The sequence below is a fragment of the Salmo salar genome, chromosome ssa15 (genome assembly GCF_905237065.1).
Source record: "Salmo salar chromosome ssa15, Ssal_v3.1, whole genome shotgun sequence".
Taxonomy (NCBI): domain Eukaryota; kingdom Metazoa; phylum Chordata; class Actinopteri; order Salmoniformes; family Salmonidae; genus Salmo; species Salmo salar.
This window is the reverse complement of record NC_059456.1, coordinates 54,467,690-54,485,192: the sequence shown is the minus strand read 5'-3', so window position 1 is coordinate 54,485,192 and position 17,503 is coordinate 54,467,690. Positions and strand designations below refer to the sequence as shown.

Here is a 17,503-nt window from a genome sequence, read left to right as displayed (position 1 = left end):
GGCTAAATGGTCAATGGAGTTACCGCTTCATACGATTCAAGACAATTCGTATTGCACGCTGCATATTTCAAGTGCACTCAAAAACAGATATTGATCTTATTTCAGTCTTTGGGAGGTATAGCTATATTTGTTCCTCTTCATCAGACAGTAGCTCAGATTTTCATAAGTGGCTGTGTTTACATCATAGATAGTAGCAGGACGTTGGCTGCCTTCATCACGAGGAGTATGTACGGGAGTTCTGATTGGTTCCAAGTTTAGCAGTTCGGCAAATTTGCCCGAGCAGACAGTGTTGAATTATACTTTTTATGAGAAAATGTGCAAGAATTGAAGGTGCCAACAAGTGTTATAGTCATCATAAGAATGATTTACTGTCATATATAAAAGATCAGCTCCTCCCTGAGCCCTTAATCAATCAACTTTATGTTTTTCGGCTTCGGCCCACTATCTATCTGTACAGCTCGAGACGTTGTGCCTCGCAGGAGCATAGTGGTACTTGAATGAACGGCCAATCATATTGCTCAAATACAAATATCAAGACTTTTCTGCATATATTCTTCAATGGTTTTCAATGGTAGACTGCGACAGAGGAGGTAAATATTGAACTGGAACGCAAAAAAATGCGCTTAGAAGTTACTGTCTCAGTCGGTGTTGCTGCTTTGAAAGTGGTGTTGCAGCGTCACACCAGATTGAAAAGTACCTGGGTAAATGCTGTCTCGCCACACGTTTTCCAGCAGCTCTGTACATGACCATAAGCATGATGGGATGTTAATTGCTTAATTAACTCAGGAACCACAACTGTGTTGAAGCACCTGTTTTCAATATACGTTGCATATTGTTTCCATTATTTTGGCAGTTACCGGTTTATGTATTTAAATACACACACATATACATACACACACATATATATATATATATACATACACACACACACACACACACACACACACACACACACACACACACACACACACACACACACACACACACACACACACACATACATACATACATACATACATACATACATACATACATACATACATACATACATACATATATACATATACATATATATATATATATAGGTGGAGAATGTGCCTAGGTTCCAGGAGAAAGCCCGGGCCAGGGTGGATGAATGATCTCTATCTAACCATATGACACTGTTCATCCATATCTTTTATGCTTATGGGCTCTAAGGAGATGAAATACTGCCGATGACAGGTAAAGCCTTATGGAAGTTGTTTTACAGTAGCCACTTTAAAACATCTTCCAAGAAAAACAATGCGCAATATTTAAACATATGATATCCCCTTCCAAACTGCCGGTCTGGAGGGCTTGTGGCAGCTCGGCCAGGATGGCTGGGGAGGGAAGACTGGATATGATAGGAGGAGAGGCTGGCCGGGTCTGACACGTGTATTTAAGGCCATATCTGACCTTACTCCATGAAAACACTTTTTATTTCTATCAACGTTAGAGAGATGGAAACGGGGGAGAAAGAGAAAGAGAGAGCTGGGGGAAGTGAATGGAAGGAAGGAGGTGGAATGAGAGTGAGAGGCGGGTAGAAAGCAAGAGAGATGAGATATCGGATAAGGGATATCGGATTTGGCCATTTCGATTGGAATTTTCAGCTCTATGGGTGAACAGAAAGATATTTGAAAATACATGCCTCGCTCACTGTCCGTCCGTTTTTTTTACACTATTTTTTTCAAAAACATTTTTATAGCCCGGACACCAGCACGGTAACCTTTTTACTGGAAACACCCACCAGCAGAGACATGGGTCACCTTTTAAACAAAGCACCTACAGTATGCTTCCACCCACATAAATAAACAATTAATTTTAGAAATAGAGGAGTCTTAATGCTGGCCCATAGGCCAAGCCATGGACTGTACAGGCTATTTGAGTAACTGCCTGTCATCCTGATGTAAATACACAGACTTTTATCAGCATATAGAAGTATACATTTAGTCAATCATTCTGCTTTTAACACAACTCCTCTCTTGACCGCCCCTCATGAAAAAGTACTACTGAATTACTACTCAACACTACTACACAAGATCTACACAAAACCTGCTGGTTTTACTTCTTGATTGCTATTGAGATGTGCAATAAAGCAGTAGTGATTTATGTAGTAGTTGTGTTCACTACTGGTGAACACTACATATTTCCTATTCATATCAGTACACTATTCTTCCTTAATGACTACTGTGTAACTACTGAGCTTTTGGGTATCAACTACTTAAAACCTACACATACCGACACAATTCCTAAATTGGATGTCACATTTTGCTGAGTCTTCACTTGCCATAGACTACAATGCATTATGAAATGGTGTCTAAAGCATGTTATAAACCACTTCAAACCAAGTCATACTACATCAGAATCTCATTCTGTTTAACGTCTCTGCACAACAACACAAATTCCCTGTGCCATACTGTCACGTCCTGACCAGTATAAGGGGTAATTGTTATTGTAGTTTGGTCAGGACGTGGCAGAGGGTATTTGTTTTATGTGGTTCGGGGTGGTGGTTTTTGTAGAAGGGCATTTGATTTATGTATTCCGGGGTTTTTGGGCACTGTGTCATATTCATGTATTTCTATGTTTTGTCTAGTGAATCTGTTTCTATGGTTTAGTTAATTGGGGTTGGGACTTTCAATTGAAGGCAGGTGTTGTCTCTTTGCCTTTGATTGAGAGTCCTATATATTAGGGTGTGTTTGGGTTTGTATTTTGTGGGAGATTGTTTCTTGTGTAGTGTGAGTAAGCCTTACAAGACTGTTGTGTTGATCGTGAGTTCGTTGTTTGTTATTTTGGTGTTCGTATTTTTGAGTTAAATAAAACGTCAAGATGAGCATCCACAATCCTGCTGCATTTTGGTCCTCCTTTCCCAACGACAACCATGACACAATCTCCCACCACAAAAGGACCAAGCAGCAGAGGAAGGAGCAACAGGTGGATTGTAAGGAGCAGTGGGAATTTGAGTTGGACCAACGAGAAAGATGGACATGGGAACAGATTATGGCTGGAGAGGGCCCATGGAGAAAATGGGGTAAGGACCGGGAACGTTACCGAGGAACACGACTGGCGTTGAAGCACGAGAGGCACCCCCAATAAAAAAAAATTTGGGGGCACACGGGTAGTTTGGCTGGGCCAAGGGTGAGCCATAAGCCAGCTACCCGTGTTTATATGGAGGAACGTATGGAGTGGGGAGCGCCGTGTTTTTCTGAAGTGCGCACAATCTCGCCCATACGCACGCACAGTCCGGTGCGCGTTATTCCAGCCCCTCGCGGATGCCGTGCTAGAGTGGGCATCCAGCCTGGTAGGAGGATGCCTGCGCAGCGCGTCTGGTCACCGGTACGCCTCCTAGGACCAGGCTACCCTACTCCCGCTCTACGCACGGCAACCATCAGGCCCCTGCACAGCCCAGTTCGCCCTGTACTAGCACCCCACTCGTACAGGGCTACTAGTTCCATCCAGTCAGGACGGGTTGTGCAGGAGGTAAGATCAAGACCGCCTGTGCGCCTCCATAGCCCTGGGTTTCCAGTTCCTGTCTCTCGTGCGGACCCGGAAGTGCGTCAGCCCAGTCCGACTCGTCCTGTTCCCGCTCCCCGCACTAGCCTGGAGGTGCGTGTTCCCAATCTGGCACGTCCAGTACCAGCACCACGCACCAGGCTTCAAGTGCATCAGCCCAGTCCGACTCGTCTTGTTCCCGCTCCCTGCACTAGCCTGGAGGTGCGTGTTCCCAGGCTGATAACCCCAGTACCAGCACCACGCACCAGGCTTCCAGTGCGTCGGCTCAGTCAGGAGTTGCCAGAGCTGCCCGTCAGTCAGGAGTCGCCAGAGCTGCCCGTCAGTCAGGAGTCGCCAGAGCTGCCCGTCAGTCAGGAGTCGCCAGAGCTGCCCGTCAGTCAGGAGTCGCCAGAGCTGCCCGTCAGTCAGGAGTCGCCAGAGCTGCCCGTCAGTCAGGAGTCGCCAGAGCGGCCCGTCTGCCCGGAGATGCCAGAGCGGCCCGTCTGCCCGGAGATGCCAGAGCGGCCCGTCTGCCCGGAGATGCCAGAGCGGCCCGTCTGCCCGGAGATGCCAGAGCGGCCCGTCTGCCCGGATCAGCCAGAGTGGCCCGTATGCCAGGATCTGCCAGAGTGGCCCGTCTGCCCAGAGTCTGCCGATGACCAGAAACCAAGGGAGTCTAGCAGCAACCCTGAACTGAGTAAGCCGACAATTCAGAACTTAAAATGATTAACTGTCTAATGATTGAGTCTGCCTACAGTGTGGAAAGGAGGAGGTCAGCCTACGATCCGGAACGAGGGGTGTCTGCCTACGGCCCGAATCGGATTAAGTCGGTCGGCATTCTGGAGGACAGTAGGCCGGAGCCTGAACCACCACCTGCATAGGTGGGTTGGGGAGGGGAGGTATAGCACAAGTGCCGTCGGTGACGGCAGCCACCCTCCCTTCCCTCCCTTTAGTTTAGGGGGATTTTGTTGTTGTTCTGGGTTTTGTTTATTTAGGAGGTGCGTCCGGGGTCTGCACCTTTAGGGAGGGGTACTGTCACGTCCTGACCAGTATAAGGGGTAATTGTTATTGTAGTTTGGTCAGGACGTGGCAGAGGGTATTTGTTTTATGTGGTTCGGGGTGGTGGTTTTTGTAGAAGGGCATTTGATTTATGTATTCCGGGGTTTTCATGTATTTCTATGTTTTGTCTAGTGAATCTGTTTCTATGGTTAAGTTAATTGGGGTTGGGACTCTCAATTGAAGGCAGGTGTTGTCTCTTTGCCTTTGATTGAGAGTCCTATATATTAGGGTGTGTTTGGGTTTGTATTTTGTGGGAGATTGTTTCTTGTGTAGTGTGAGTAAGCCTTACAAGACTGTTGTGTTGATCGTGAGTTCGTTGTTTGTTATTTTGGTGTTCGTATTTTTGAGTTAAATAAAACGTCAAGATGAGCATCCACAATCCTGCTGCATTTTGGTCCTCCTTTCCCAACGACAACCGTGACACATACATCCATATTTGAATGATGCTGTTTACAATAAGAACAAAAAGATGCAAATATGGATTTATGGGACAGTGGAACATTAAAAAAAAGATTGAGTGCAGAGACATTATCCAGAATGAGATTCTGATGTAATATGAGTTGGTTTGGAGTGTTTTGTAACATGTTTAGACACCTTTTCATAATGCATTGTAGTCTATGGCAAGTGATGACCCTCTGTTGATCCCCCTTTTTAAAAAAAGGGGATCAACATAGAATGAGTAAAAATAAGACCACATGTAAAAAAATTGTCGAACTTCCCCTTTAAGTCAAAGCTGAATGAAGACAAGGACTCAAAAGAGATTAACACAAAAGTGTAAATATGTAATTTAATAAGTGATTCATTTAATGAAAAATAATTGTATAAGAAAGCTTCCGATTACTGTAGACATTTCCCTTTTAAGAGAAAATCTATTAGAAGATCAAATTGCCAAGGGTGGATGCAATTCTTTTCGATGATATAACTACAGTTAGAAACGTGAGGAAATAACATGCACACTACTCCAGTAGTGACACAGTAGTGAAACAAGAAGATGTCAATAGGGATTTTGAAAAAGCAAACAGTAGTAAATGTTTTCAGTAGTAATTGAAAAGGGTTTATGTAGGAAATTAAAAAGGATCGGGAGCAATTCAGTATTGACACAACACTCCACACACAGATGGCACTGGCAGTAGTAATTACATATTCTCCTACTCAAATCCCGACATAATTCCCCATTAATAACTACTGTGTAACTACTGGGCATCTACTACTTAAAACCTACACATACCTACACAATTCATACATGTTGGTGATTGAATTACTACCCAATGCCTACATATCACTGCTGCATGCCAACTCAATCCCTATTTAGCGTTCACCAGTCGTGAAGCGTCCCAAATTATCACTCATTACTACTTAAATTACTACATAAATCACTACTGGTTTACTACACATCTCAATAGCAATCAATAGTAGAACCAGTAGGTTTAGTTTAGATCTTGTTTAGTAATGATCAGTAGTAATTCAGTAGTACTTTTTCATGAGGGGAAGATGATTACAACAACCAACTAATTCCTGTTGTGTCTTCTTCTGCGGTCGTGGAATGCCAGTGTAGTCTGCCTGTAATGTTGGGATACTTATTCACTACCAACATCAAGTACTAAAAACCCTACCTGATTACTATTGAAAAGCCTGTGACGTAAAGCTGTAGTGATTTGACTACTTATTTATTGTCAACATCTCTACCTGATTACTACTGGAAACTTCTGTTTTCCTACTAAACGCCACAAAACTCCACGTGTGTATCTTGAGTAGTGCATAAACTACACAATCCCTACAAGTCTCCACATAGTCATTACTGTACGAACAGGTTTTGTGTAGTAATTCAGTAGTACTTTCTCATGAAGGGTTAAACTTGACTCTCTTTAACTATGTCTGATACTCTATTTACATACCCTTCTGTATTTTTGACCCATTCTGGTATTCTACATTTATGAAATTAATAATATTTTCTCATGTAGGCCCTTTGTAACGTGACAGAATAAAGGTCAATTGGAACATAACCACCATCTCTAATGGTTTATTATAGCTTTATTTCATGGTTGGGGCAGCAGCACAAAACGTGGCAGTCTTGAATAATACTTGATAATCATATGAGGTAATTTAATATATATATATATATATATATAAATATAAGAGAGAGAGAGAGAGAGAGAGAGAGAGAGAGAGAGAGAGAGAGAGAGAGAGAGAGAGAGAGAGAGAGAGAGAGAGAGAGAGAGAGAGAGAGAGAGAGAGAGAGAGAGAAGGGCTGTTAGGAAGCAGGAGAGCCTCTGTAGGCCAAAGGACAGCTGAGCTTTGATCAGGTGTTTCCCTGGTGCCCAGAGCTGTCAGGAAACTCTCCTCTGGTGCGCCTTCTCTCAGCCCTCCTCCATACCCTAGCCGCAGCCTCCGGGGTCTCCCAGCCCCACAGCCTGGACACTGGATCAAACCAGTGGTTGGTTGTATTGGGTGGAGGTGGGAGGCTGGGAAGGGATGTAGGGGGTTGAGGAGGTGAGGGGTGGTGTATAACCTTATAAAAACATCTCCTTTGAACACTGTTTACCTCTGCGTCCGTATTGAGTCATGAATCAGGGGCCTGAGAGTGACACGTCAAAGCAGAGGGTGAGGTAAGTCAGGTTCTTGTTTCATTCATTCATTCATTACCTCTCTAACTAAAACCCCCATGCAGCATGGGTCTCTCTCTGTGCAGTATGAATGGGGCATTGTGATGCGTCTCTGTCACCACAGTGAATATTTTCTCTTCTATTTGATCCGTTGGCGAAGCCTGCTAATTGGCTAAGCGTGTTCCCAGGTCACGGCAAGGCAAGGTTCCTCTTTCCATAAATACGGAGAGAGAGGGCTTCTACAGATGTTGCTTCCCATCGGCTAGCCTTCCAACTAGGTTCAGACCAGCTTTAGGTAGTTGGTGTAATTTATGAGTCTAAGACTCACATCCAAGTTTTTTCCACTCCTCTCTTCTCTCCTTCCCCAAAAGCCTTATATCTTTCTCTCATCATGCCCTGTGTTACGGTTCAATTGATAGTTTTAAGCCTCCTGTGTGTGTGTGTGTGTGTGTGTGTGTGTGTGTGTGTGTGTGTGTGTGTGTGTGTGTGTGTGTGTGTGTGTGTGTGTGTGTGTGTGTGTGTGTGTGTCTGTTTGTGTGTGTGTCTGTTTGTGTGTGTGTCTGTATGTGTGTCTGTTTGTACGCGTTGTGTGAACGCATGCGTTGTGTACGTGCTCGTTGTGTGTGTGTATGTGCGCGTAGTGTCTGTGCGTGAGCGCATGTGTGTGTGTATGGGTGTGTGTTGCCTTTTAAGCCATAGGTGTCATGATGACGTGTGCTTACTGACTGTACTACTCCCTCCTGTCTGTCTGACTGTACTACTCCCTCCTGTCTGTCTGACTGTACTACTCCCTCCTGTCTGTCTGACTGTACTACTCCCTCCTGTCTGTCTGACTGTACTACTCCCTCCTGTCTGTCTGACTGTACTTCTCCCTCCTGTCTGTCTGACTGTATTACTCCCTCCTGTCTGTACTACTGACTCCTGTCTGTCTGTCTGTCTGTCTGTCTGTCTGTCTGTCTGTCTGTCTGTCTGTCTGTCTGTCTGTCTGTCTGTCTGTCTGTCTGATTGTACTACTGACTCCTGTCTGTCTGACTGTACTACTCCCTCCTGTCTGTCTGACTGTATTACTCCCCCCTGTCTGTCTGACTGTACTACTGACTCCTGTCTGTCTGTCTGTCTGACTGTACTACTGACTCCTGTCTGTCTGACTGTACTACTCCCTCCTGTCTGTCTGACTGTATTACTCCCTCCTGTCTGTCTGTCTGTCTGACTGTACTACTGACTCCTGTCTGTCTGACTGTACTACTCCCTCCTGTCTGTCTGACTGTACTACTGACTCCTGTCTGTCTGACTGTACTTCTCCCTCCTGTCTGTCTGACTGTACTACTCCCTCCTGTCTGTCTGACTGTACTACTGACTCCTGTCTGTCTGACTGTACTACTCCCTCCTGTCTGTCTGACTGTATTACTCCCTCCTGTCTGTCTGTCTGTCTGACTGTACTACTGACTCCTGTCTGTCTGACTGTACTACTCCCTCCTGTCTGTCTGACTGTACTACTGACTCCTGTCTGTCTGACTGTACTTCTCCCTCCTGTCTGTCTGACTGTACTACTCCCTCCTGTCTGTCTGACTGTATTACTCCCTCCTGTCTGTCTGACTGTACTACTGACTCCTGTCTGTCTGTCTGTCTGACTGTACTACTGACTCCTGTCTGTCTGACTGTACTACTCCCTCCTGTCTGTCTGACTGTACTACTCCCTCCTGTCTGTCTGACTGTACTACTCCCTCCTGTCTGTCTGACTGTACTACCCCCTCCTGTCTGTCTGACTGTATTACTCCCTCCTGTCTGTCTGTCTGTCTGTCTGTCTGACTGTACTACTGACTCCTGTCTGTCTGACTGTACTACTGACTCCTGTCTGTCTGACTGTACTACTCCGTCCTGTCTGTCTGACTGTACTACTAACTCCTGGCTGTCTGACTGTACTTCTCCCTCCTGTCTGTCTGACTGTACTACTCCCTCCTGTCTGTCTGACTGTACTACTGACTCCTGTCTGTCTGACTGTACTACTGACTCATGTCTGTCTGTCTGACTGTACTACTGACTCCTGTCTGTCTGACTGTACTACTCCCTCCTGTCTGTCTGTCTGTCTGTCTGTCTGTCTGTCTGTCTGTCTGTCTGTCTGTCTGTCTGTCTGTCTGTCTGTCTGTCTGTCTGTCTGTCTGTCTGTCTGTCTGTACTACTGACTCCTGTCTGTCTGACTGTACTACTCCCTCCTGTCTGTCTGACTGTACTACTCCCTCCTGTCTGTCTGACTGTACTACCCCCTACTGTCTGTCTGACTGTACTACTCCCTCCTGTCTGTCTGACTGTACTACTCCCTCCTGTCTGTCTGACTGTACTACCCCCTCCTGTCTGTCTGACTGTACTACTGACTCCTGTCTGTCTGACTGTACTACTCCCTCCTGTCTGTCTGAGTCCAGGTCAGGGCCAGGCAGGTTCCGGTCAGATTATGTTATGTTTCCATGTCACTGTGCCTTGTTTGTTTTTTTGTCATGGAATTTCAATCACTTCAACAGGGACTGAGAACTGATGACTGCTTCATAAGTCAGCAGAAAAGTATTTGAGCAGTGACAGATATCCTCCTACGATACCCCTGCTCCCTTCACACTATCTACTGTAGGTCTTTCCTCCAAGCCCACGATCACACCTGTCATTAACTGTGCGTGGAGAGAGGCAGGGGAACAACTTCAGATCTAACCAGAAACAACGCGTGACAGTCTTAGCAGTGCTGGCAGTAAGAAACTATACTGAAACGGTCGGAAATGCTACAAGAGCCAGTGCTGGCTGTTTCATGTGCCTCTGATGGCTGTGGTCTTATGGTGCCACCATGCGGTAGAAATACAGAACTGACAATCCCTTGTGGTGAAAGTGACCACACAGGCTGTATTGGCAGCTGAAAAACAGCAGGTGGAGCCATGTTTACTCTCTATAGCACCTGCAGGGTTCACATAGGGGACAATGCCGTTAACAGTTAGTCCTTTCGGCTGATCTAACGGCAGTTCTGGTAAAAACACAACGAAATTACTCAAAACTCTGGTGGTTATAATTATATGGTATAACATTTATAATATGCCCAAAGGTTTATCAGATATTAGACAAAGGAGATGATTGTGGACTACAGGAAAAAGAGGACCGAGCACGCCCCCATTCTCATTGACAGGGCTATAGTGGAGCAGGTTGAGAACTTCAAGTTCCTTGGTGTCCACATCACCCACAAACTATCATGGTCCAAGCACACCATGACAGTCGTGAAGAGGCACAACAAAACCTTTTCCCCCTCAGGAGACTGAAAATATTTGGCATGGGTCCTCAGATCCTCAAAAGGTTCTACAGCTGCACCATCGAGAGCATCCTGACTGCTTGCATCACTGCCTGGTATGGCAACTGCTCGGCCTCCGACCGCAAGGTACTACAGAGGGTAGTGCGAACGGCCCAGTACATCACTGGGGCCAAGCTTCCTGCCATCCAGGACCTCTATAACAGGCGGTGTCAGAGGAAGGCCCTAAAAATTGTCAAATACTCCAGCCACCCTAGTCATAGACTGTTCTCTCTACTACCACATGGCAAGCAGTACCTGAGCACCAAGTCTAGGTCCAAGAGGCTTCTGAACAGCTTCTACCCCCAAGCCATAAGAGTCAATCAAATGGCTAACCAGACTATTTGCATTGTCCCCCCACCCCCTCTCTCCACACCACTGCCAGTCTCTGTTGTTATCTATGCATAGTCACTTTAATAACACTACCTACATGTACATACTACCTCAACTAACCGGTGCCCCCGCACATTGACTCTGCACCGGCACCCTCCCTGTATGTATTGTTCTTTTTTACTGCTGCTTTTTAATTACTTGTTACTTTTAGCTCTAATTCTTATCCGTATTTTCTGAAACTGCACTGTTGGTTAGGGGCTTGTAAGTAAGCATTTCACTATAAGGTCTACACCTGTTGTATTTGGCGCATGTGACTAATACAGTTTGATTTGATACATGATTTATAACACACATATTCCATAATAATACATCATATAATGGCTCAAACTGAGGTGGATTTTATTAAGCATTGACTTAGATCTGGACAGTATAACAAAAGTCTCTCGTGAGAGACTGCATATAACACAAGATTTGGTTCTGGGTTTTGAGGCTACTGCAACATAGACGCTAAAGCAGGACTACATTATACATTTACTGTAATAATCCACATAAGGCTATGCTGGTTGTGTTGAGTTAATATCACAGCTACTGGCCTCTAGCGTAGAGCCTTTCCAGTCTGGCTGGATGTCCTTAACCTTCTGCTGTAGAGCGTGGACTGACCAGTTGGTGACTGAAGGGCATACGGACTTGGTAAAATGTGACTTGGCAGCTCTCAAAATTCACTAGACTATCATACTGTAGTATTGTATGCCCTGGGGTTGGAGTGTCCTGTGCCATTCAGAGAAATGTTATCGCAGTGTTTTTGTGTTTGACATGTAGCCTGTACCACAGGAGAACAACATGAGGTGTAGTACAAGAGTGTAACGGTTCTGTATCTACAGAAGCTGGGAGACGGGAAACAAGTACAGGGTGAGGATTTAATAATACATAGACATGAAACTAAACGAGAACAGCGTCTGGACAAGAGAAACAAAACAACATCAATGCAAACACATGCAAAATGGATGTAATAAATGTATCACTAGCCACTTTAAACAATGCCACTTCATATGTTGACATACCCTACATTACTCATCTCATATGTATATACTGTACTCTATACCATCTACTGCATCTTGATGTAATGTATCACTAGCCACTTTAAACAATGCCACTTCATATGTTGACATACCCTACATTACTCATCTCATATGTATATACTGTACTCTATACCATCTACTGCATCTTGCCTATGCCGTTCTATACCATCACTCATTCATATATTTTTTTATGTACATATTCTTATTCATTCCTTTACGCTTGTGTGTATAAGGTAATTGTTGTGAAATTGTTAGGTTAGATTATTCGTTGGATATTACTACATTGTCGGGAACTAAAAGCACAAGCATTTCGCTACACTCGCATTAACATCTGCTAACCATGTGTATGTGACAAATAAAATTCGATTTGATTTGATTTGAAACAGAGGAAGTGGCAGATATAGGGGAAGCAATCAATGGCGAGATGAAGTCCAGGTGAGTCCGATGAAGCGCTGGTGCGCGTAACGATGGTGACAGGTGTGCGTAATGATGAGCAGCCTGACGACCTTGAGCGCCAGAGAGGGGGAGCGGGAGCAGATGTGACAATGAGAACATATTGCATTGGTCTTAAAAGATTTGCATCCACCTTTGGCAATTTGATCTTCTAATAGATTTTCTCTTAAAAGTGAAATGCATACAGTAAATCGGAAGCTTTCTCTATATGGTTTCCGACCACTTGCTACAGATGGTAGATGATTATAGTAGATCTGTATTTTTAATAAGCTGAGTACACTGTAGTTTGCTTGTCTCGTCTGTAAAGCTTCACATCAGACATGACGTGAGGCTGTGGGTTATTCAAATGACCTATCACACAACTGACTTCAAACCCATATTTGTTTGCCCCCAGTACTACTATTTTATAAATAGCTCTTTGAAAGACGGACTGAAGCCACATGTCTCTCTTCTCTGGGCTGCCATGTTGACACACACACACACACTGGTCCCAGAGGTGTGTGTGTGTGTGTGTGTGTGTGTGTGTGTGTGTGTGTGTGTGTGTGTGTGTGTGTGTGTGTGTGTGTGTGTGTGTGTGTGTGTGTGTGTCCACGTGTCAGGATTAATCAATCATTAGTGACATGGGACAAGAAGCCTACACTGCTTCCATTTCAGACAGCTGGTCTGTCCACTGACCACCAAGAGGAACATGGCTGAAGCAGTTTGAATATTGTTACATCCCTTTTTGGACATTTTAGGAAGTAACAGTGCTCTCGCTCAGAAGTCCTCGATAGTAAAACAAGGAACAATTTTGGGACATTTTGCCGGGTCCCCACAAGGAAAAAGGCTTTTTAGGCTTAGGGGTTAGGTTTAGGGTTAGGTTTAGAGTTAGTAGTTAGGGTTAGGTTTAGTTTTAGGTTAGGGTTTGGGGGTTAGGGTTGGGGTTAAGGTTAGGTTACGGGTTAGGTTTAGGGTTAGGGAAAATAGGATTTTGAATGGGAATCAATTGTTTGGTCCCCACAAGGATAGTAGAACGGTGCGAGTGTGTGTAGGCCTACTATCCACATTGCCTTGAGCGCAGGGAGGCGCTAGATCACATAGAGCCACGGAACTCGTTCCCCGCATTGACTGTTTTTAAATAGGAGTGCAGACACGCACTCATTCAAAGTCTCTACCTCCCCCCTCTTTCTGAAACTGCATCAGCCGTCATCAGCGGACTTCACCCAGTCCCTCAGCTGAGCCTGCTTTCTCTTCCAACTCGCGTCAGGGAGCTTCAAAGCGGAGACCCGCAACCCCATGCTGGAATGAGATACTGCCAACACTAGTGGGGCTTCCATCACCCTATCGTTCCTCAGCAGAAGGGTCGTTTCGTGTAGGAAAGAAAAAGGAGAAAGCGACTTAAAACCGTTAATTTTGTTTTTGTCGGTTGAGGAGAGTAGATGAGTCAATGGCCGGGGCTCAGCCAGGAGTTCACGCGCTGCAGCTCAAGCCGGTGTCCGTGAGCGAGAGCCTGAGAAAGGGCAACAAATTCATGAAATGGGATGATGTAAGTCTTATTTATTTATTTTTTTGGAGGGGACTGGTTTATCACTGTCTTTTATGTAGCCAATGTTTGTTACACAGTTACCACTGCACTGAATCGGATGCCTTATACATTTGCCACAGTGCAACAGTCTCCACTGCCTGCTTGAGGGAATATCGTTTCACCGCGGTTAGACTTTTGGCTACAGAAAGCGCTACAGTTGTGGGTGACAATGTCAAACGCATTCGAAATGTTGGTGTAAATGTCACGGTGAGCGTGCGTGTGTGTTTGTTTCCGTGTGCACAACCCGCTTTTTCAGATTGAGAATGAGAGGTCATTTGCCTTGCATGGGAACTGCTTTACACAGAAACCCGACACAGTAGTGTGACATTTAATCACACACGTTATAACTTGACTCCACGTTGATCTCTGTAAGGGTATACCATTGAACGCCATAAACCTCTTTGAATGAGCGGGTCTGTTCGGTATCATCAGTCCACTCTCGCCAGGCTGTAACAGCAAGATGACCTTGATTAGAATGTATTGCACAGCTCTGCTACAACGTATCGTCTCTGGGTGAGATTATCCTACAGGAGAAGGCTACTGCAAAGCACTTCCCGTAGTCGTTTCTAATAGGTAACGTTACAACAACGTGCTTTATTTGAACACAGAATGATCATGTGGAAAGACCAGACGTTTTATTTTTTTGGCCTTTTTTGAAAAATGTATTGTTACCTTATAGACAGCCTATGCAGCTTAAATAAATAACCTACAATTGTCTTAATAAGCAATGAATTAATTAATTAATAAGGACATTTTTGGTGGTTTGGGTTGGAAATGCCACGCACCTGCCACCTGTGTGATGTTGACTGCTAGCGGGACTGTTGACTGATGCAGAGCCGCGCAAATAAGCAGGGACATTGATTGCACAACGATGACAGCGTGCATGTTTTCAGATATTTGGATAGGCATCAGACGCAGCCACTGTTGATAAACTCAACAAGTAGACTAGGCAAAATATGCGGGTGGGTCTACTTTTTTGTTGTTGCTCATACTCGTTTATAGATGTTATTATGTTTTATGGTCATTGTGAGTCATAAATAGCAATTAAACAATTCTCTCTCTCTTTTTCTCCTTTCTCTCTTGAGGTGTGTGTGCTAACCAGGTTTTTATTGTGTGCAGATGAGGGGGGGGGGGACTTCCATGACCTCTCTCCACACCCCATAGCCTAAGGTGTTTCCTGACACACACACACAGCGCATTCTCACAGTTTTCACATGCCATCCTTCCTTCCTCCCTCCGTCCCCCTTTCCCTCGGTGGAAAGAGTGAAAAATGAAAGAGGGGAGGGAGGGAAGGAGAGAGAGAGAATTCAGACATACATAAATCATTGAGTATGTTCTCAATCAGAACCTTTCCCCTGGTGCAACTGTATGTCAGAAGAGAAGTGACATGGTAGTCATGGGAAACATACATGACGAACCCGTGGAGCGAGGAAAGTGCAATATTGAGAGATGGAGACCAAATCCTCTCAGCAGGGTGGAGATGGCATGGAGTGGCCAGAATACAGTTACTTTGATACACTGCCTGAGACAAGTGTTGTAGAGCAAGGAGAGAGGGAGAAGGAGAGAGGAAGAAGGAGAGAGAGAAAATACAAAGAATGAGAGATGGGTAAAGGGGGAGAGAGAAGAGAATAAGAAGGAAAGCATTATTTCTCATTCCAAATCCTTTCTGGGGGTTTGAAGCTAAATTGCCTCCGTAGACTATCTGTCTGTACTGCTAACCACCCAGATATTGTTAGAAAACCCAAACTAAACAATCAGAACTCAACCGTTTTTGGCCCCATCCCCTTTTCTAGGCAGCTAATAGTAAAACCTTTAAATCTTCATGAGCAGTAATGGGACCAAATACTACTGTGACGGGTGAATTCCCAAGGCCACAAAGGCTGTCGCCACTCAGTCTGCCTGCTTCCCTCTGTCCCTTCACTCAAAGGAGAGCTGAGACAAAACCTGTTAACGATCACAATTACTCCGAAATGGGAAAAATTCCTTTAATTATGACAATTTCCTTCCCTAGTGTAAGATTTTGTCCAGAGCTAATTGAGAAAACCTTTTCATTCTTAGCAGCCGATACTCTGAGATTGTGTGTGATTTCAGACCCAGGAGTAAGAGTCTCTAAGAATTCCATAATGACTCAATGTGTTTGTAGCTGTGGCCAGGGACAGTGGGGACATCAATATAAACTCAGCAAAAAAAGAAACGTCCTCTCACTGTCAACTGCGGTTATTTTCAGCAAAATAACATGTGTAAATATGTGTATGAGCATAACAAGATTCAACAACTGAGACATAAACTGAACAAGTTCCACAGACATGTGACTAACAGAAATGGAATAATGTGTCCCTGAACAAAGTTGGGGTCAAAATCAAAAGTAACAGTCAGTATCTGGTGTGGCCACCAGCTGCATTAAGTACTACAGGGCATCTCCTACTCATGGACTGCACCAGATTTGCCAGTTCTAGCTGTGAGATGTTATCCTACTCCTCCACCAAGGCACCTGCAAGTTCCCAGACATTTCTGGGGGGAATGGCCTTAGCCCTCACCCGTTGATCCAACAGGTCCCAGACGTGCTCAATGGGATTGAGATCCGGGCTCTTCACTGGCCATGGCAGAACACTGACATTCCTGCCTTGCAGGAAATCACGCACAGAACGAGCAGTATGGCTGGTGGCGTTGTCGTGCTGGTGGGTCATGTCAGGATGAGCCTGCAGGAAGGGTGCCACATGAGGCAGGAGGATGTCTTCCCTGTAATGCGCAGCGTTGAGATTGCCTGCAATGACAACAAGCTCAGTCCGATGATGCTATGACACACCGCCCCAGACCATGATGGACCCTCCACCTCCAAATCGATCCCGCTCCAGAGTACAGGCCCCGGTGTAACGCTCATTCCTTCGACGATAAACGCAAATCCGACCATCACCCCTGGTGAATCAGTACCGCGACTAGTCAGTGAAGAGCACTTTTTGCCAGTCCTGTCTGGTCCAGCGACGTTGAGTTTGTGCCCATAGGCGATGTTGTTGGCGGTGATGTCTGGTGAGGACCTGCCTTACAACAGGCCAACAAGCCCTCAATCCAGCCTCTCCCAGCCTATTGCGGACAGTCTGAGCACTGATGGAGGGATTGTGCGTTCCTGGTGTAACTCGGGCAGTTGTTGTTGCCATCCTGTACCTGTCCCGCTGGTGTGATGTTCGAATGTACCAATCCTGTGCAGGTGTTGTTACACGTGGTCTGCCACTGCGAGGATGATCAGCTGTCTGTCCTGTCTCCCTGTAGCGGTGTCTTAGGCATCTCACAGTACAGACATTGCAATTTATTGCCCTGGCCACATCTGCAGTCCTCATGCCTCCTTGCAGCATGCCTAAGGCACGTTCACGCAGATGAGCAGGGACCCTGGGCATATTTCTTTTGGTGTTTTTCAGAGTCAATAGAAAGGCCTCTTTAGTGTCCTAAGTTTTCATAGCTGTGACCTTAATTGCCTACCGTCTGTAAGCTGTTAGTGTCTTAATGACCGTTCCACAGGTGCATGTTCATTAATTGTTTAGCATGGGAAACAGTGTTAAAACCCTTTACAATGAAGATCTGTGAAGTTATTTGG

The 17,503-nt window shown here is 45.2% G+C and overlaps 1 protein-coding gene across 5 annotated transcripts in view; it reads left to right on the top strand.

The window, feature by feature from the left end:
• The first annotated feature begins 13,308 nt into the window (after positions 1-13,308).
• The window catches only part of LOC106571556 (1-phosphatidylinositol 4,5-bisphosphate phosphodiesterase beta-1), a 227,969-nt gene continuing 223,774 nt past the window's right edge, over positions 13,309-17,503 (top strand). For 2 of the 5 annotated variants that reach the window (XR_006759204.1, XM_045695875.1), the window contains exon 1: positions 13,309-13,875. Coding sequence is in view for 4 of the 5 variants with exons in the window: in XM_045695875.1 (XP_045551831.1) it covers positions 13,777-13,875 (99 nt within the window). In the remaining variant the exon portion in view is untranslated. The remainder of the gene's footprint in view (positions 13,876-17,503) is intronic. The other 3 variants (XM_045695874.1, XM_045695877.1, XM_045695876.1) reach the window with 2 other exon arrangements.